General features: G+C 46.4%; 1 protein-coding gene across 4 annotated transcripts in view; it reads right to left on the bottom strand.

Annotated features, from left to right (window-relative positions):
- Positions 1-3,146: 3,146 nt before the first annotated feature.
- USP44 (ubiquitin specific peptidase 44) overlaps positions 3,147-21,213 on the bottom strand; it is an 18,498-nt gene continuing 431 nt past the window's right edge. Inside the window, exons 2-6 of one of the 4 annotated variants that reach the window (XM_026035545.1) lie at positions 15,011-16,521; positions 6,311-6,509; positions 5,730-5,838; positions 4,781-4,986; positions 3,147-4,441 (exon numbers count right to left, since the gene is read on the bottom strand). In XM_026035545.1, coding sequence (XP_025891330.1) covers positions 4,242-4,441; positions 4,781-4,986; positions 5,730-5,838; positions 6,311-6,509; positions 15,011-16,447 — 2,151 coding nt within the window. In that variant the 5' untranslated portion in view covers positions 16,448-16,521 and the 3' untranslated portion in view covers positions 3,147-4,241. Of the gene's footprint in view, positions 4,442-4,780; positions 4,987-5,729; positions 5,839-6,310; positions 6,510-6,958; positions 7,017-15,010; positions 16,522-21,213 lie in introns of those variants that run through there. The other 3 variants (XM_026035546.1, XM_026035547.1, XR_003248722.1) reach the window with 3 other exon arrangements.

The raw sequence follows: 21,213 nt of genomic DNA, 5'->3' as shown, positions 1-21,213 counted from the left end.
CGGGGCTTGGTGAGGCACGACCCGAAACAGTCCTAACCCAAAGAGCTGCTTTAGACTCCTTAATATAGCTTTGCTTAGGTTCTTTTTACTCCTTTTTTATCACCTGCTTGGAAACTTCCTCCCTAAACAAATGTGTTGCTCGCGGGGAGTGTTTCACTACCTTCACAACTGTAAAATAGTGARGTTGCTCTGCACAGTGTCTGTGTTTAAGTTTACCCCTCCGCATGCTTTCTTCTTGGCCTGTGCCCTGAGCTGGGCACAGGATTGCCAATGCAGAGGGCATATATGTATTATATGTATGGGGGAAACGTGCTGGGCTTCTTCAGGGGCTAGACGTGCAGCAAGCCATGTGGGGAAGGCTGGGGTTTGGTTTTCTTTCACTCGTGTAACTCTGGCATTTTGCAGAAGGCAAATCCAGCTCCACTGAAACTCCTTGTACGCGCCAGGTTCTGCTGCTCTTACGTGAATCAGACTTTAATTAAGCCAGGGGTCTGCTGTTGAAAGCCTTTAATGACCGGGGTCCCTGGAGCTTTGCAGTCCRCGTTTTGGGTCCGCAGCTGCTTCGGCCCAGAGCTCGTAGCAGCCCTGGCCCCGGCTCCCGGGCTGCTGCCGCCGAGCAGCCCAGCCTGTGTCTCCAACACCCACCGTCTCCTCGGCCTCGTCCCGAGGCGTTAGGAAGCCCCACACCGAGCCGGAGGCAGGCAAGGCTGCAGGTCAAGGCTGCCGGTTCAGCTTCAGCTTCTCTGTGTCATGGCACCTTCCGTAGTAAGGAAATGATATCCCTGGTAGAGTAAAAGTGCAAAGCCAGGGTGAGTGGAATGTGGGAMAGTCAATGACGGGATCTGAGGACATGACTCACTGCAAATGTTTTCCCAACAGGTCACCCTGTTGGCTTGGCCTGGTTAATGGTTTGCCAGGGCTTTGCAGTTGGAGCTTGTCAGTACACAGCACTCCAGGAAACACCTATTAGCTGCCTCATAAACAGCAGCAAGCGGCGGAGCTGCAAGTCGGTCAGAAAACRCTGTTCAGGCCGAACGCTTCTGCAAGGGTGCGGTTGAGACAGACACCGTGTAACTTGAGAAATGTATAGGGTGCTTTAAAGCAAGATGTTATTTGTATATGAATTTTTTCAATAGTATGTTTTTTTTCCTAAATGGAATCAAGAGGCAGTTCTGCTTTTATAATTTGAATTGGTTGAGAACTTTTAAAAAAGTAAAAACCCTTTAGACAAGTGTGTGGTGCTTCCTTTTTTAGGGTTTTTATAGCAAAAATGTGTGGTTTTGTCACAACAGTTGACCAATTCTTGCAGTCAAGACTAAAAACCCTACAGCTTTAACTGTGCTCTTATCTTGATGCTGACTTTTCTTTAATGCAAAGTTACAGTCATTTTTTTTTTTTTTTTAATCACTGCTGGGGAAAGCTACGCTGCTGCAGAGGCAGCAGCAAGGCAGGCAGAAGGCCTTTTGCCTGGTTGCCTCTGGGCCTGGGGTGTCTGCTGTGCAAGYCTGACCAAGAAGGACCAAGCCCCTGCCTCGCCGCTGTCAACATGTGGGTCCTAGGAGCTCCCCGGAGCAGGACCACTCTGTGGTCCCCCAGCCCCGCGAGCAGGGTGCCCACACAGGGGCAGGGTGCCCAGCCTTGGACATGTATTCAGCCCCCTGGAGCCATCCTGAGGAACCTGCTCCTGTCGACCTGCTTGGATCAGGAGGGGCTGCCCTGYGTGGTGGCTGGCAGAGCCCTCCAGCCCCAGCCGTCCTGTCAAAGCGCTGCAGACCAGCACCAGTAATAGGCAGGGAGTCATCAGCAGGCACTGACCAAGCTCGTTAGAAACACGACCTGTAACKAGCATGTCCTATGGTCTCTGTGCATGTTCATGCTGTGGCTGGCTGCCAAGAAATGACTCCTCATGTAATAGAGCTGCACCTTTCATCTAATTCCTGCAGGACTGCTTCACCACGTTCTTAGTGGTGGGATGGGTTGTGCAGCGCACCAAGTGGAGGGCAGGCAGGATATGGAGCCCTGGGTACGGAGGCAGCAGGTAGCGGGGCTGGYGGCAGCTCCCAGCAAGGTGGTGCCGGAGCAGAACCTCCAGCCCAAGCCCTGTGCTGAGTGCCCCTTGGCATGGCCAGAACCTCCCCCCGTCCCCTTTGCTGAGTGCCCGTTGCATGACAGCAGCGAGGAGGAAAGCGCCCTGGCCTCGCACCCAGAATCTTCTTGAAGCTCCTGTGGAAGCTCCTGCTGGAGCGAGGACCCTAGCTCTGGCTGCTGAAGCGGGGAGCGCCTGCACCACACACTAGCAGCAGGGCTACACTGCGCTCAGCCGTAGCTGGCAGGGCTGCCCTGCGCCCAGCCGTGCCCACTGCGCCCAGCCGTGCCCACTGCGCCCAGCCGTAGCTGGCAGGGCTGCCCTGCGCCCAGCCGTGCCCACTGCGCCCAGCCGTACACAGCTGGTGGCTGCAGAGCTGGCACGTTGGAACCCGTGTGGACTCTGGCTCAGCAGCAGTGCCCGGGAATTGCTCCTCCGCAGGCCGGACGGGCACTCGGCTCTGTGCTCTCTGGAAGGCAGCTGTAACTCCGGGCGCTACTCCAAGGAGCCGGTGGGAGGACGGAGGCCAGGGGGTGTTTGCCAAGCCCTGTGCCTGGGGCGGGCGAGCGCCGCCTCTGCAGGTCTAACGGCAGGAGCCCCGCTCTGGCCTCGACTCCTCCACTGAGGCCAGGGCTCTAGGGCTTCTGCTCAGCTGCCTCAGCTGTTCTTGGGAAAAACCCTCGGAAGCGTTGAGGGAAAGTTAGCACAGCTCCCCCCCTTCCTTTCCCTGCTCCTGAACTGCCCCTAACCAGAATGTACTGAGAAGCTGAAATTTCACTTACCTTAAAGTAATGACTCAAGCCAGCTGTTAATCAGTGACAGAGGGCTAAGCTGTGTTGACAACTCATGCCTTAGCTCACCCTAGGCAAAAGAAAAGTGAGAAATCCATACAGCACTTGATCATGTAGGAAATTATTCCAGTACACACTTTTTTTTGTCCACACTGAGGCATTTTATTGAGGTATAAACTTTGCAAAAGATGAGGTAACAATCTGCATAGTATTTATGCAAAATAACTTCACAAGTAAATTTTTTATTTGGCATTAACTCCTGTATGTGGAGAAAAACAGACAGTTCAGGCTTGTTGCATTCTCCCACTGCACAGATCCCTTAATGCTCGTGGTAGGAGGGTGGAGAACAACAGCAGCTGCAGCAGACGAAGCCAAAGCCCTGGTTAAAGTATCTCAGCCGACCGGGACAGTTTCTTTCCACCAGTTTGTGCTGGGGAGTCCTGAAGCGGACGGAGCCGCTCCGCGTCCGGGCAGGCTCCTCTGATGCACGAGGGAGGCACTAACCTTCCCGGAGCTGCTTTGAAGAAAGCTCTGCAAGTTCTTGGAAKAAAAAGCCCCTAGGTGTCAAAGGTAGTTCTTGGAATTTGGCACTTGAATTTTAAATTGTCAAACTGATTAAGGCTAAAACACTGAAGTCTTAGTAAACATATGTTCTTGTGCTATAAAACCACTCCTGCTTAAATACTTACACTCAAATAAGCACATGCTCTATTTCCTTAATTTCATTTTTTCAAGAATTTCTATCAAAGTGTATCTTTAGTGTAGCTCTCTTTAGGCCGTGGGGAAAAGCTTGAGAACTACTTTCATCTGAGTCACGTAGAACAGAGTTTCCTAAGAAAAGTTCAGTTACCCACTGACGTGTAAAAGACACTTTGCTGGTGGATGTTAATATTCTATTATCTAGTAGCAGTTCCTGCAGACATGAGTCATGATATCATTAGAACTAAACTATAAAATGTACACAAGCATGTAGAGAAAATAAACCTGAAAAAAAAAATCAGTTGCTTGTTGAAAGTTATTTTTCTAAACCAATTCAAAAAGATTCCCAAATACAAAAAAACAGCCTGAGGTAAAAGTTAAATGCAAATGGCAATCTCTATTTTTGKTTTTTTTTTTTTYCYTTTTTTTCATTAAAAAAATAGCTGAATTGAAATTCTAGGAACTTATACAGTTACTTATTGTCAATAAAAATTTTACTAACAATTGTAAAGAGTACTTTAGCCAATATAAAAGTATACAGACATTGTACAGACTCAAAGTTTWAAAAAAAAGTCCAATAATCGTACTTGCATTTCACTTTTTAGAAAAATATATAGTTCTGAGAGTTATTTTTTTCCCCATACACACAGTGGATGGCCTTTGGCTTAGGTGCTGCCGCGCTGTGCGGAGCAGCCAGGCGGCCGTGCGGGCTGCGGGGGTGCAGCCGTGCTGGGACGCGGCGCTTGACCCTGTTCGCCTTCCTGAGAGAGTCGCTGGCTGTAGAACAAAATGTAGGCCTGAGCTCTGCAGACCTCCTCAATAGTGCACATGTTGAGTTTGGAATCGTTGCAGTGTACCCAGAACCCTAGAAGGAAGYAATATATCAAAGAAAATAATCAGGACACAGGACACCTTCATCGTATTGAAGAACTAACTAGTGCTCAGTCCCAGTGAAGAAGTTACATAGAAATACTACACCGCTTCAATAGATAAGCCCAGCTTAGCTTCTTTCCACCTTCAGGGGAGTTTATAACCAGACTAAATTTTTAACTGGTCGATGCAACAGCTGAGCCGTTGCTGGCTCTACGCAACAGTGACTGTCATTCCAGGCAGGCTCTGCTGCAGGTGACACCCCGCGCTTTCCAGAGAGGGCCCTAAGATTCCCRAGGAAGAGGAGCGCCCTCCTCCCCGCTCCGGGCTTTACCTCCCTCCGAATTGAAGCAGTAGGCCGTGTAGTGGCCCGAGCCGAAGCCCTTGCCGTGATGCATCACCACGGCCGAGAGCTCGTAGATGAAGCACTCGGGCAGCAGGGCGCGCGGGGACTCCCGGCAGCAGAAGGGCTCCATGTTCAGCATCTGCTCGAAAGCCACGTGCACGCCGATCTTCTCCCGGTGATTGCGTCCCGACCACCTGCGGAGCCAAGCCAAATGAGAAATGGAGCTTTTTCCTGAAGGAAAACAAACCCAAAACACAGAATTCTGAGCAACTACAACAGTTATCCTTGTCAGCATCTTCACGTTAAATACATGCTTATTTTCATACATATTTTTTTTTTTCCAGGCTTCCCCTGTCACTTCTCCTTTACTTTAAGGCCTTGTAAAATATGTCCATGAGCCTGGTGAGTGCAGTCTGATATTTCCCACATACTGCATCTTAATTTTGTTTTCTTTCCCCATTCAGGCCAGACTTTTGTGCCAATGCCTTGACTAAGATTTCAAAGACATGCACTCTTCACCTCCCTGCTCTCAGGTTACTGCACTTGTGCGAGAGYTACGAGAGCCACGGACCGAGTCCCATCTCGGCCTGTACCTCAGGGAACACAATGGATCCTTCACTGTACCCGAGGATAACATGAGGATAACAGAGTTCASAGCAAGCTTATCAGGTCTGACCAAAGAAAAAGGATGGTTTAATTTGCTATTGAAGTAGTTAGGAGTTGGTAGCTAAAAGGTCAGTTCCCTGCTTGTGATGTATCTTACTGATGTTTAATTAAACAGGGAAAATAAATTCTAGAAACTATTTCTCATCATTAAGCTCCTAAGCTTAACGGGATTCCCAAGACAGATGCTGAAAATCACCGAGGCCGAAGGATCAATGGGAGAGGCCTACGTTGCTCAGTTTGCAAGATTGGCGTTTGCTGCAGCACTACTTACCGAAACCGTTTAAGGTGCAATCTGAGAACCTGAGGTAGCCGACACACCATAAGCTGCTTCTGAGCTTCTGTGAGTATAACTGGTTTAGAAGAAAACTTCCTGCGTTTTGCTGAGGCCAAACACACAGTTACGCACATACAGATCTAGATAACAGCATTTCCCACGGGCCTAAACAGCTACTGAAAGCACCTCCTTAAATAACCACACACTTTGTGACCCATTCTGCGAGGATTATTTTATTAGATATAAATATAAAGTATCTCTGGTCTCTGAAGTTATTTGCATTAATTTAGAAAGCTGAGGGGTGCTTCAGCTGAGAACATCACAAAGATGATTGAGATGAGACTCAATTTAAGAAAATGTATCACATTTTAAAATATCCTTTCAACAATTTTGTCTTTTAGGTAGAGAGAAATAGCTGCCATGACCACCACAGCAGGACATAAGGAGCTTTTGTTTGCTTGCTTTTAACACTATATACTTCTAAGATTTGAAGTGTTGTCCTGCTGTGCTTTCACTGCCCACTTAATAAACATTTTACAGGGAGAACATATGCCTGAGTACATACTGCCTTTACTCACTGTTGCACTGATCACACGCATAGATCTTCCCTTCCAAAGCTTCGGTTTCTGTAAACTTGGAGAGCATTTCTGTCAGCAAACAGGGATGCTGGGCCGCCATCTCCTTGCCGTTGCAGTGATACCTCTCCGGAAACTCCAGGGACAGGTCCCAGAACGGCTCTACAGTATTGGATTTATTGTCACAGGCAAGGCATGTAACCTGAAAAAGAATTACCTCACAAGTTTCTCACATCCAGAAAAAGTTACTTTGCTAAACGTGTACCGTAACGATGTAGATCGAACAAAAAAAAGTAATTTTTTTTTCAGGGATCACTGATGCAAAGAAAACTAATTTAACTGAAAAGAAATGATGAACACCTAATTTACTTTCTCTGCAGCAGCACGTCCAATACTGTTATCACAAACGGGTAAGTGTTCTTATGGTTTACTGAGAAACAAAAGCAGCGTCAAGAGGGTCTGCCTGGGACTGTCCAAGGGAAAGCAGGTGGAGTCACACGAGCCTTTTCGCCAAAAAGAAATACTCCAAAAGGATTATGTACATGAAAGAAATAAATTATAATTTAGCTTTAATCAAAAAAGAAAAAAAAAAAAAAGGAAAGGAAGGGGAAAAAAAAAAGCTGAGGGGTTTTAAAGTCATATCCTTCTTACTTTTTAAGTCTTCCAGGGAAGCCTGGATTGGGAAGCACACTTCTTCAAAGAAAAATTAACAGGTAAAAATAATTTATTTCTTCTTTCAGTAAGTGGATCCATCGTCACACTAGGGAAAGGACAAGCAGTAAGACAGAACATAAATAAAATATCAAGAAATGAAGTGAGTTAACCTGGAAAATGTAGGATAACAAGCAGAGGGAAATTAATCTATGACAGGCATTGGCTTTTTAGGAAAGCAAACTGGAAGCAGTAGCTGTTTTAAACACAAAGCTATTTCCCCGAGTCTCGCTGTGCAGCTGTCTGGGTGGCTTAGCAGCCGCAGGTGATCCCTAACTCGGGCAGTGCCAAGGCCCTGCACGGGGAGCTGCACCGTAACGGGACTCCTTGCGGCTTGGACAGCGCTCCCGAGCATCCAACGCACTCCTACCGTTCCCCCCCAGTTAACAAACTTCCCCCCAAAAGGATTAACGGAACTCAAAGGTTTCGTATGTGACTTCCTGTCAAGACGCACCACCCTTCGTGTTTTACAGTGAATGAAGGATCAGGTATCTACTCACGTTTGCAACCAGAAGGGGAACTAATTTACCAAAGGAGGGCCGCTATAATCACACYTCCCATTTAGGAAAGCACAAATTGTTGTAACAGCTAATACAAAGATGTAGTAGGAGAGGAATGAAGATCCACAAGGGATCTGAATACTGCTATTTAACAGGCACGCCTCTGTGTTGCTCTTCTGTATATATTTCAGGGACAACTTTTGGATGACATTAGTGCACCCACAAAAGAGTAAAAAGGGGGAAAAAAAAAAGAAAATCAATTTTCAAGATCTCCTTTTTTTCTTTTGAACGCTTGCTGTGGCATCATTAGTCACCTTGCTAAGTCGTCATCATTTATATACAATAAGGGCAGATCTATCACTTTAGGGAAATTTTCTTGCAGGTGTTCTTGTTATTCTCTATTTAATCAACATTTTAGGCCCCACAGTTACATAGGTGCCGTGCGTGAGCTACCATGTGCCTGAATATTTGTGCACAAATACGCTGCGAGCTGCCTCGAGTGCCGAGGGGAACGACCTGCCACTGTCTTGTATATCGAAAAGCAACAAAAAATTCTTTAAATTTACAGGGCACGAGAGGAATCTCCTGTTTTAACATACACTGACAGGAGCTCCTTTTGCAAGTGCTAACATCTGGCGGTGTTTCAAAGCCACAAACTATTAGTAATTCAGAGCTGGAATCTCRACTTGGAGACAAATTGTACGTTTGGCTACAGTTCAAGCCAACTCCAGCATAAACACAGAATGACTAACAGATTTCTGCTGTCAAAAATGGGTGATTTGGGGGGGTCAAAAATTATTTAATTGAAGAGTTACTTAAGCAGGAATTTGTTGAACATGAATGTACCTAGAAGATTAATRGGCTTAGGATAAAGTATACACGTGAACACAGCACAGATGATTTGACAAGTCAGGAGGTTTCTCGGCTATGATCTGAACAATCCAGGCTATTTAAAAGATCTCTTTCCCCACTAGTTAATAAATCCTATCTCCAAGCAAGAATCACTGCTCCAGCTTTAATTTTTGCTCTGCCCATCCCAGGCAAGTGTGAGCATATGGGATTTGTGTCCTCAGAGAACTGAGCGGCTCGGTGGCTCCAGCTGCGGTGTCCGATGCTCCTCCTGCTTCCACCCTACCCAATTAAGCCTTCCAACTTATCCGGGATTTGCACGCGCCTCTCGCTCCGGCCCCAGCGTCACGGACAGGGCGCAAGCCCAACCGTGGCGGCTCCCGCGCTCACTCAGCGCCCAGTGAGGGGCAACGGGGGCTGGCAGGAACAGGAGCTGCATAAAAGTGGTTTTAGGGATAAAGGAGGAGGAATGGGGGCTGGCAAAAGCGGAGCTGGCTGCGAGTGCCCCTCTTGGCAGGCCGGGCTCCCGAGGGCAGCAGCAGGATCCACCTGCAGCCGGTGCTCGGAGCCAGGCTCCCGGTGGAGCCGGTCCCGTGGCCGCACGAGCTGCCCTTGACTGCCGGCCCCCTTTCCCCAGCATCCCGTTATCCCGCRCTCCGCTAGCGGCCAGCGGCACGGGCAGGTTCCTGTGCTTTCCGTCAAACCCCTGACGTTTCACGAAAGGCTCACAGGGAGGTTGAATGAGTTGTGCAGATTAAGAGAAACAAACATGAACTGGCAGTGATTTACAATACAAGAAGTTCACATKAGGGCAAAGCAAGTAAATCACTGGTTTTAGCCTGTTTGAGAGCCCTGCTTGTGCTCTGCCCTGGCCTATCACAGCCCTTGCAACAGTGCTGCTAAATACAGTTGTTGGGTTTAAGCTCAGCGTTGAGCCCTGGGTAAAGACCAGCCCCAAAGGAGCTGGATCAGGTTGCTCGATCCAAGCTCAACGCAGGTCCTTGTACCGGCAGCAGTAACTTGAGGGCCCCTCTGCCCTGGATGGCACTTGGCCTAAAAGCAGCCAGGGAAAATAGTTGGCGCGTCGCTGGGGCGGAAGCCAGCTCCCACCCCGGCCCTGCTCGTCCCGCGGTCCCTGCACCTGCCTTTACTACAGCTGCTCTCATTATTACACATATACCTTTTAAGAATAGTTAAGAGAGCCAGCCTCCTTTTTGTGCTCTGCTACTACAGTTCTTACTATATGGAGACATTTACATGAAAGAGAACTGATTTTTTTCCACAGTAATAAAACTAAGAGGGCATTTCTGGGAACGTGCTGTCACACTGTCCCCGTTACGGCCCATCCTGTATTTCCTCAGTAAGATGACAACAGAGCTTTATGCTGATGAGTAGGCACCAAACCCAAATGAACCGTGTCTTCAACCAAGTAGCGCCAGCAAAACCTCAGCAACCTTTGGTCTGGAGATTCAGTGCTTGGAAGTACTACAGCATAACTTCAGACACTGCCTTGATGCAGCTGGAAAGCAACTGCATGAGGATTTTACACTTTAGGCAACACAGAAAAGCACAGACAGGAATAGCAGAACAGAGAAATGGCAACACAGCTCAGGGGCTGGCTTAACTGCCAATGCTCCTGTAACCTACCTCGAGTTCTCCCTCCATGTTACAGCTTTCAGAATTCCTAAGGACCACTGCATGGCAGTCACCTTCATCACACACCCCAAGCTTCARTTCACACCAGATTAACCAAACCTGAAGGGCCTAATTAACCTCCATCAAAGCTTTCTCACAGCCCCTTCTCTCAGCCACTTTGCCCTCAATACCCTGGCTGACCCAAGAAAAGGAAACGCCTCTCCTCACAAGTCTTTTTTCCCCTTTAAATATAAGGCACACACTCTGTTAGAAGCTACTTCCCTGTTTGGTCTCCCGTGTATTCAGTTCTTTGGAAATATGTGCTGTTCTTGCGCAGTGCTTAGCAAAGTGGGAAAGGGCCTTTTTGCCTAGATGTTCTCTGCAACAGCACCAGTGACCACTGGAATGTGACCTCCTGGGGGAGAGGGAGTTGTACGTGACCACAAGCAATGAAAGCTTTAGCTCCTGATAATGTATAGAGCAATACAAATTGCCAATTATCAGAAAAAAACTCATCACCAAGGACAGGTTGCTTCTCAGAGCTAGCCCAAAACTTGGCATGAGGCACCAGATTTGAATGCAGCAGACCCATCAGGAAAAGACTTTTCAAAACTGCCCCAACAGAAACCACTTCCAAAGGGTTCCTGACCCGTTCAAAAAGATGATACAAATGACACTTAACTGGGTATTTCTTTAGTCATTTACATTAAATCTGAATTCACTCAGCACTACAAAGGAATCAYTAACTACTTACTGCTTTGCAACGTGTGCCAGTTTTCAATTAAATACCATATTCATATTTCAGTGTTATTTTTTCCCTTGAAGCAGGCTGACAAGCAGCTCTCATAGAAGTCAGCAAAAATTTTATTTTTGCCCCTGCTTTACTGGTTTGCTTTTAGTCACAGAAAACATTGATTATCCTTCTCTTTCTGCTTGCCTTGAATTAGCATCTTTCAGTTTCCAAACCAAAAGGAGAGAGGAAGTTGGCTCATGTCACTGCAAGGCCACTCCATTATCCTCAAAAAGGCCACATTATCCTCAAAGAGGTCCWGGCAATGAGGGAAGTTCCTGGTGTCTGGAAGACAGCAAATGTCTCTCCTACCTTCAAGGAGGCAAGGACCTGGGGAGCTACAGGCCAGACAGTCTCTGGAGGATAACTAGCATGTGGRAAAGAACAGAGGGGGAGTTTTTGTAGCTACATATCCTATCTCTACTCTCTTCAGAGGCATTGGGTATTCAAGTGTCACAACCTGTACTGAGAAAAAAAAAAAAAAAAAGAAAAAAGAAAAAGAATCCTAAAAAGGACATTGGGATTAAAATAAAATTTCAAGAAGCAATCCAGTCATCTCTACCCATACTAGTCTGAATTCTTTCCTTCTCTACAAGTCTATTTGCAATGAGTCTCTAATCATTACACAGCTTAGTATTCAATAAAACTGTAAAAAAAAAAAAAATACTGCAAATGAGGAAAACATCAGGAAGTACATCATGTGTTCTAAGGATCTGACAGAGAACATAATGAAAAGCAAGAGAAAACATGCCAATTCACTTAAAACATGTAATTGTTTTGACATCACACGAGGTTTTTTCCTAGTTATCAAGAGGCAGCCTGAACAAGGGGCTCGTATACTCCCTGTTTTCTCCTCTTTCTCCATTCTGCAGCCACGTAGGGCTTTGCWCCATGCGGCCATTTCTATGGCAACAGAGGGGCAGCAAACTCGGGATTATTACTTCCCTTAAGGTTAAAATAAAACAGCTAGAAGAGGGAGAATGTTTTATTGCACATGCAAAAGTACAGTGAAACCTAAGTAAACATACAGCTTATCTGCACTGTAAGTGATCCTGTATGCATTGTACGAGCAGTTCATAGTATTCCTTAGGTGTAAAGGTCAAGCGATTGATTTTACTGCACTTGAGTATCTCACAGCATCAAATATCTTTAATACTTTCATACTGTATATTAAGTATATTAAATTTTTAGTCACCTAGAGTTGGAAATCACCCTGGCMCTGGAAAGCAACTGCAGCAGAGAAGTCAGCTTCTCAATCTCCCCTATTCACTGAATTGCAGAGTATTTTTAAAAAATACTCTGCGTAAAGATCCCACCTGATTTTCAATAAACACCATGGGCARTGGCTTCAACTATCTTTAAGAAAGAAACTGCAGCACTTTTACAGATTGTAAATAGGTAAAAGTTAAGTATATAAATGCCATCCCTGATTTTAAGAGTCAGTATTGGGAAAGATGTGCCACTTCAGCAAGAGGTGGTTCTTTCCGGCCCTGCACGGATGCTTTCTTCCCTCTCTGCCACCAGCTTTAAAATTAGTAATTTAAAAAAAGATCAAGTTGGCTGCTGGTACCAGCTGTGACAGATACCTACCTAAACAAATACGCATAAATCTTAGCAAGGAGAGGAAAAATAATTGCCTAAAAGTTTTAAAGCTCATTCTGCCATGTACAATACATTCTTTCCACGTACAAAGCCAAAGCCTTGTCCTTCAGAATTCTTAAGACAACCTGGTTTTACTGGCAGCATTAGCTCCAGAAGTGTGGGTTACATGTGTGGACAGTGAGGCGGATTGAGAACTGGCTGCATGACAGAGCTCGGGGGTGATCAGCGGTGCAGAGTTCAGCTGGAGTCTGTAGCCAGCAGCATGCCCCTAGGGGTGAGTCCTCAGGCCAGTCCTGTTCAATTCATTCATCAACGACCTGGATGAAGGGACAGATGCCCCCTCAGCGAGTTTGCTGATGACACCAAACTGGGAGCAGTAGCTGATACCCCAAAGGATGGCACCGCCATCCAGAGGGACRGACCTGGACAACTGCATGGTGAGAAACCTCATGAAGTTCAACAGGCAAGTGCAGGGTCTTGCACTTGGGGAGGAATAACCCTGGATACCAGTACAGGCTGTGGACTGACCTTCTGGAGAGCAGCCCCRCAGAGAGGGRCCTGGGTGTTGCGGTGGGCGACAAGTTGASCAGGAGGCAACAGTGCCCTGGYGGCCAAGAAGGCCGACGGGATCCTGGGGTGCATTAAGAAGAGCGTCTCCAGCAGGTCGAGGGAGGTGATCRTCMCCYTATACACAGCMCTGGTGAGGCCACATCTGGAGCACTGTGTCCAGTTCTGGGCTGCCCAGTACAAGAGGGATGTGGAGCTGCTGGAGAGAGTCCAGCGCAGGGCTACCAGGATGATCAGGGGCCTGGAACATCTGCCCTRTGAGCAAAGGCTGAGAGAGCTGGGTCTGTTCAGCCTAAAAGAGAGGGCCAAGGGCTGAATCTATCTGTGTATGTAAGTATGGAGCAAGTGAGGAGGACGAGGCCGGCCTCTTTTCAGTGGTGTCCAGTGATAGGACGAGAGGAAATGGCCAGACTGAAGCACCAAGAGAACCACAGAAACTTAAGGAAAAAAATAATAACAGTGAGGGTGACAGAGCACTGGAACAGGTTGCCAAGASAGRYTGTGGAGTCTCCTTCTCTGGCGATCTTCCTACCGTTCCTGGACGCAGCCCTGTGCCACATGCTCTAGGTGTCCTTGCGTGTGCAGGGGGTTTCGACTAGATGACCTCTAAAGGTCCCTCACAACCTTAATGATTCTATGATTACTATTTTGGAAATGAGCGAGATTTTCAAATGGAAAATTTCATTGACATAATAGCTATCCTRGATGCTTGTATTAGAGCAGCTCTGACACAAGGTATGTTGGCTATTCTGAGAAAAGGAGATATGCCATGTGCTTACACTCTGCCAAATGGAAGTGGAGGATGATCCGTTTAATTAGTAGATTATAGCAGTGTCCAGTAGTTAAGACCTAAAATTTAACATATGCTAAAATGCAACCATAATCAAGAGTTCTGTTACCTTTCTATAAAGTTTATGGATACAGTAGCAAATAGCAAACCTATCTCCATTACAGAATACTTTGATTTTTTAGCTTCACATACTAAAAATACTAAACCAGGTAGACAGAATAGAGGCAAAATCTACAGTTTCTGTTGTTTCATCTAAAATCTCTGCTCATTTACAGAGTATCTCCTCACATTTTTCATGTGTTTCTGCACCATCTCAGTAACATGTGCACATGTACACTAAAGACCACTCTGCAACTTCATCAACCTCTAATCCTGCAATTTAGTTAGTTCTTTTGAAGGAGTTTTACAGAAACTAGCTTTTCCACCGGCTCAGTCAGTTCTCGGATCTTTGTACACATATTCAGTGGGGATATGCACAAAAGTTAGCGGACACTTCTTAACAGGCAGTCAAGGAAATAAAGGCAGTAGTCAGAGAAGAGGGAAAACAACTCTTGCCTCCACCCCAATTTGGGTTCTTGTTGACAGGGCCTTCCATATCTTTGTGTAGTGGGAGAAAAGGATCAGTATCCCTGTATATAGCACCCGTAGGAAAGAATGTCGAGCTCAAGTTCAGACTATCTGCTGAAGCAATCTAAATATTTTCTTGCATAGCCCTATTATAGGAACAATTTTCATAGACCAGAGTGCCATCCTTAACACTGCCTTTTATGTACCATCATGATAGTCAACTAGGTGCTTCAACTGTAAAATCATTATTATTACTCATCATTTAATGCTTCACAGTAGGGCCCTACAGTTCTCAGCAGCCTTGTATTCCTTGAGAGCTTATGTCGCTTGTTTAAGCTGGTGTCTTAAGCACAGGTGCATCCTGTTAGTCTGTTAGCAGTGCAGATAGTCCTAAGCTTGGGTCTAATTTTTCGCTCTCAACAATATGCTGCAAGAGTGCAGCTTATAAGAGCAAATTTATAACTGTTTTATTTATCAAGTGACTCTTCTAGTGAGAGCTTTAGGAGCACCTAGGTGATGTTTCTGCTCTACCTGTCACCGGCATATCCTCTCCACCTCTCCTCAGTAGTTACATACTTAACCACCTCTGAAGGATGCCTATTAGTGTCCCATCTAACTCCATAGCTACAAATCACTAAGTAGAGGTTTAAAAAATAATAAATAAAAAAAGAACAGACACGCACAAAACATACCTGACTTAAGAGCTGACCATGAAAAATGGTGTTAACCACATTCAAAACCTGTTTTATAAGTTTCCTTTGAGATGCGGGGATGAGAGCTGGGTATCGGGTCCCCGTGGTCTCCAGTTCCTGCTGCACTTTATCCAAAAGTTCACAGAGGAATTCCTGAGCATCCTGCTGGGCATATCCCCTGAAGGCTGGGATTAGTCTCCATACAGAGTGGAGCATGGCAAAAGGAGATACCAGTGCCCACTTGCCAGACCACATAACTTGGAACAGAGTATGTAGCTCGTGACAAAGAGAAATATGTTTTGAGCTTGGCTCCTTGGGCTGAATAAGTTCCATATTTCTGCTTTTTGATGCTCCTCCACTTAATCCAGAAGATAAACTGGGTCGCCTCATGGACAGGGATGATCTCTTTACTTTCTCATGGTTGTCATTCACATGTAATGCTGAGGCACTAGCTGAAGGCTGTTTAGATGAAGATCTCGTTTTACCATTGGCAGCTGTTGCCAGCAGTTCCTGAGTTTGGCTGAGATCGAGCTTTAAAAAGCATTCACGAAAAATATGTAAGTGACTTAATACCTGCAGGATAGAATTCATATAGCAAGTATTTCCCAGGTTTCTTAGTCCTGTTACACCAGGAGTCACCGTGGGCCGTCGTTTAATTGGAGAGTTACTTATTTTTTTCAATCTTACTGCATTTGAGGTATACGTTTCTTTCAACTCTGCCACTGATTCTTCACGCCGAGATGTTTCTGGCCTGCAAGGTGCTGTTTTTGAGAACATTTTGCTTTGATTTTGTAAACGACGGCTCTTTCTTGGAGGCATCTTTTCCATCTCTGCCTTTAACTGACGCTTTCGCTCCTGTCTTCTCTTCCTAGCATCGTCCCTTTTCCTCTCCGCTTCTTCCCAGCGCTTTTCTTCTTCCAAAATCTTTTTTCCACTAGGTGTCAACGCGAGCCACGACCTGAATATTTTGCCCATGAGCGCCCGCCTCCTGTGCCAGAGCGCCGTGAACATGCGGTCCTCCTGCCGGAGCAGGGCCTGGGCCCCGCCGGGCGAAGGGTAGGAGTCATCGCTCGTACCCATGGACCGCAGAGTCCTCCCGCTCCGGGTTGTGCACTCATAGTTCTGGCTCTTGATGGCGCTTAACGTGCTGCGCAACAGCTTGAGGTCTCCAGTCGCGTTATCATTAAGAACATAATCATCACAGAGATAGCAGAAAACGTAGAGCTCGTTTACTTCCAACGCCACCGGGTGCCCCTTCTCCTGAAAGTGCTTCAGTGCATGCTCTTCGATGTACCTGCCGCAGGCCACGTGCGAGCAGCTGAGGCAGGCCCACACGGAGTCCGTGCTGTTGCAGTCCACGCAGTGCCACTTCTGGGGATTCAGGATGGAATGATCTTGGGCCAGGCGCAGGCGCCCGATGTGCTTACACTTATCCATGTTAAAATTGAAGCGCTGGAGGAGCTCCAGGGAACCACATCACCCACGCTATCTTCTGTCCATGATATTTCAATCTGCAATTATGAACAATAAAAAGGTGTTAAGCTGCTGTTCATAAATACCCAACTGTATCACCTTTGTAAGTGAGAGTATAACAAACTCGCATCCTGGACCACAATCACTATCTCCATCCAAGTAAGTCCCACCATATATGTAATGGCACTCARTTATTTTGAGCCCCAATAAACACGACCATCAGTGGCTTGACTGCTTGACACTGGCACACAGTGGCTCAACACTCTGGGACTAAGAGACCTGCATACAACTGTTCATACTGCCAGTACCTGCTGGCTCAGGACTGAAACATGCCGTGTCTTTAAACTAGGCTGTTGTTTTTCTCCTCAAAGAAGCACCAAGTTCRTTAAAATACATTGCTCTAGACTCTGGATAGAAATACAGTGTAAAAAGTCCTATTAATTCTACTCCTAAGCACATAGATGCAAACAAATCTGTTTCACTTAGATTTGTGTGCACACTTGCACCACATTAGATAAATTAAACTTTATAGGACTTAAACCCTTAATTAAACCACACCTTTAAATAAATCACTGCACCTTTGCATGGAGGCAAGCTCATTATAACAAAGCTTTCAACAATAACAGATCTTCTGTAAGTACATTTTAACTTGCCTAACATCTCTGAAAAGAAGAGGTGGCCTTGAAAAGCAGAACTCAAGTTCTTCACAAGACAGAAACATCACTAAGGATACACCTAACTTGATACAACCTTTTATAAAAAGTAATATTTGGAAAAAAAAAAAATCTAAATCATGGCTTTAAAAAGTGATTCAACAAACTGGCCTTACACAATAGTTTACATCCTAAGCAAGTCTAAGTCTTATGTTAGGATTTATTTGTCCAAAGCTGCTCTACYTGTTTTCTCCTAGAAAGTGCATTTATCCAGAATAGGTAGGCTGACTGACAGAAGTTAAGGCTACACAATGATTCATTATTTCATTATGTTTTTGCCATTTTCAGACGTCATCTAGAGAACAGGATACGTCAGGAAGTGATTTTATTTGACCTGGAGAGTTTATGCCCGTGATGCCACCTACCAGCAGGGCTAAGCAGCACACAGCACCAAGGTGAGCACGTTTGCTGCCAGGGGAAGCAGGTACTCACCTGAGAAGCACCAAGTGCTTGTYAAACAGAAAGGTTCTGCCAAGCAGGACAAAGGCTGCCATTACACAGGAACACTTACCGTGGGCCTGGCCTGGGCTTTACAACAGCCACACACGGGACACCTTATATAACTTTACAAATGAGTAAACCATTCCATGGAAATATTAAGCAATTGAGACAGCTCTAGATCAAAACCAAAAGGCTAATTTCCAGCTATGTTACTATTCTTCCATTTTTACCGTTCTAAAATAGAAAATATGCAAAAATAACCTGTGTTAGAATAAGCATACTGCCCATTAACACTAAAGCAGGAAAAGAGGAACGGGGGTTGAAGCTGCCTAGGAAAGCAGCTTCGCTTTTGGTACTCAGGTAAAACCTGTGGTTAAAGGATTTAACCAGGTGACTTGGATTGTCACATTCATGTGGCTGATGCCATTTAAGGTGTTACAGTACAGTTGTCAGCACAAGAACAGTAGCAGTTCTCTAAGCACGTATAGTAGCAGGTAACTAGGATGACTAGCTGCAGGTCTGTGTCGCGTAGTTCTTAGCCTKCCACACAGAACAGGCAGCTGCAGCGAGCTTAATAAGGTGTATACACCACTTTACAGGGCCACGCAATCACTGTCATTCAATTTAAGAGCYGTCTCCAGCCCACACTAACTGCAAGGAAGAATGTAGGCACCACAACCTCTGGCTGTTACCCATTCGGCAACTCCCAGATCAGATACCAGACAGTGTACTAGAGCAGGTCAAGATCAGCTGTAAGCTACAGTAGAAAATAAATAGAATAAAGTCTTGCTGCGTTTTTTTCTCCACACCCCCACCCCAGCTTGGCAGCACCTTAAGCATTTATTCCTTCCGAAGATCTGCTAATGAGAGTCTTTTAGAAATTGCTATGCATATTATTTTGTAAGAACTAAGTACTATAAATAGGATCTTAAGAGACAAGACTCATCTCTCTGCTTTGGGTTAACCAAAACAGGCTCTCCTTTCTCTCTTTTCATAGGAACGGCACATTAGCAGCCACTAAAGAGCAGTAACTTGATAAGGGAGTTAAGAGTGGTTAAGTATAAGCTGTAGCTCTTTTAAAGTGCTTCCTCCTTTTCTGGTGAACATCATGCTGTTAAGTGGCCTGATAGTTGCACCTAAAGCCTGCAGTGATACTAACACTTCCACTACTGAGGCTCTTCCAGGACATCTGCATAACCAAAAGGTATTGGGAAGGAGAACTACAGTTTGAAATCTCTGGGTTACAGTGAGCAGGTCTTGTCACATCTGGGATCTGAGCTTCCTGATGCGATGCCCGGTCAAAGACCTAAGGACACCAATCTTCTGAGACGGCAAAGGGATATACAAATAAACAGCCTGCTTTATAGTTGAGAAACAAATTAAATGTCTGCTTTCAGTACCATAAACATATCTGGTTATTCTGTCCAGCTTCTAACTCACAGAACTGAGGACAAGAGCAGGCCACTGCTTTCAGGACGACCACGGGGAAAAGGGGAGCTGCGGGATCAAGGTTTTCACGCTAAAGTAACATGGCTATGAAAGCGCAATATTAGCACCTTGAAAAGAAAAAACAAACGCCCTTTCCCCTCCTCCTCACCAGCAACCAAGTCAGCAGGACATTTTCCCTCCTGCATGGAGGGAGCACGGGAATGGGGTGGAGGGCAAAGCAAACACACTGGCCTGGTAGAAGTCAGTTTCTTTGAAGAAATCAAAATGGGCACTTCAGCCAAAGAGAAACAAATAGCTAAACAAATTATGAAAASGGCAACAGGAGGAAAACTGAGACAAGGAAAACTTCAACCGAGTGCCACGCAGCACATGGACAGCACAAACATTTTAAAGTGTGGAGCACTGAGTCACTGAGACTGAATCGTCACAACATTTAAAGTATTTGCCTTAGAACCAAGAATTAGCAAAATATTGTGTAGAATTTTGGTTAAAAAAAAAAATCTTTACTTCAAGTGATAGATAAAAGAAGGCTACACTCACTCCCATGCCTGCTAGAAAGCTGCACCTGGAGTAAAATTGTACAAGCTATTGCTACAATGTTAAAATTCCCCAAAGAAAGCTATTCAAGACTAATTTGTGCAGTCTTCTGGCATGAAGCTCTGTTCTCTGTGCATGCACACGCACAAAGGAACTGAAAATTAGTTGACCGGCCCTTCAGAGATCAATTCCCCCCGCTTCCTCCCCCGGACAGGGAGAACAGATCTGAGCAGAAGTAGCAAGCAAAAATAACAAGAAAGTACAAACATAAAAACAGTACTGCTGGAAGTGTTCAGTTGCATGGGAAAATACAGATATATAAACGCCTTCTCTTATGCCAGCTTCACCAGGAAAAAAAACATATACATATTCAAAATTTGACTTTTTTCCCCCCTTCCACTGAAGGGGGAAGATTTCAAGATTACGGACATGCTTATGGTCTTTAAACCAGTTTGCAATAGGAACGGCTGCCAAACTGTACCGTTTTGGGGTACCTTTTTATCTGAACGAGTAATCGATGTTAAAAACAAAAAAGCCTAAGAAGCCAGGAAAGGCGAAGTTTCTGTTCCATCTGRGCTCCATGCAAACCAGAATTTTTAAATTTTCATCTGCACACCTGTGAAGTTTAAAAACCAAATGCAAACACAAGGAAAGGTATTTTTTTCCCATTAGTGGCTACTTCTGCAACTAACTGCTCCATCAACCTCAAATCTCAAGCACTAGACGGGAAAATTTAGTACCGATTTCACTAGAAGGGCGCATATACTTTTAGCATTCTCGTTTCTAAGTCCGAAACCACTTTACCGGCGGACTTCCATCGAGTTCAGCACCTGTTTAATATCTGGAAATAAATAAGTGAATGGATAGTGGCGGGTGTTTCCGACTCCGGGGCGTTTTGGGCAGCAAGCGCGCGCAGCCGAGGGCCGTTTCCCCCGCGGGCCGTTTCCCCCGCGGGCCGTTTCCCCCGCGGGCGCGCCGGGCTCGAGCTCGGGCTCGCCGCGCGCACACGCGCCGCGCTTCACGCCGCTCCACGGCGGGCCCAGGGAACAAAGCGGCACTTTCCAAAGCAGCCCTGTAAACACACCCCGATTTTCCTCAGGAACGCCTGCCACAAGGAACTCCCAKCCTCTTTTATTTTTAATGTGTACACGTCTCTACTTTATTTAGAACGCGTTAGACTCTCCTCGGCCGTTTGCAAGAGGCACCGCGCGCTGCCGGGCAGCCGGAGCCCTCCCCGCTCGGGCCACCACGCAGAGACGCCACCGCATCAGAGCCAAGTGTGAAACTCCGRCCTGACAAAAACGGCACCCGTGCCGGGTAGAGGCGGACACTTCGGGGTATTTTGCTTTTACTTTCCACGCTCCCGCGACACCTGYGCCGCGGCAGCAGCGCCTTGCGCGAGCTGGGAATACACTTGACACTTGCGCCAGGGCGAAGCTGCGCGTGCCGGGCGGCTCTGACCGCCCTCCCACCCAGGCGCCCAGCACCCGAGGCGGCGCCAGGCACCCGGGCTAGAGCCCCCGTCGCAGCCGCTGGCGGCCCGCGCGGCTCTGCTCCCCGCCGCCTGCCCCCGCGGGCGGCCGGGCCGGC

Source organism: Nothoprocta perdicaria, unplaced genomic scaffold (genome assembly GCF_003342845.1).
Source record: "Nothoprocta perdicaria isolate Ctin4 unplaced genomic scaffold, notPer1 scaffold_160, whole genome shotgun sequence".
Taxonomy (NCBI): domain Eukaryota; kingdom Metazoa; phylum Chordata; class Aves; order Tinamiformes; family Tinamidae; genus Nothoprocta; species Nothoprocta perdicaria.
Note: the sequence above shows the minus strand (reverse complement) of the source record. Positions and strands in the feature narration are given on the sequence as shown.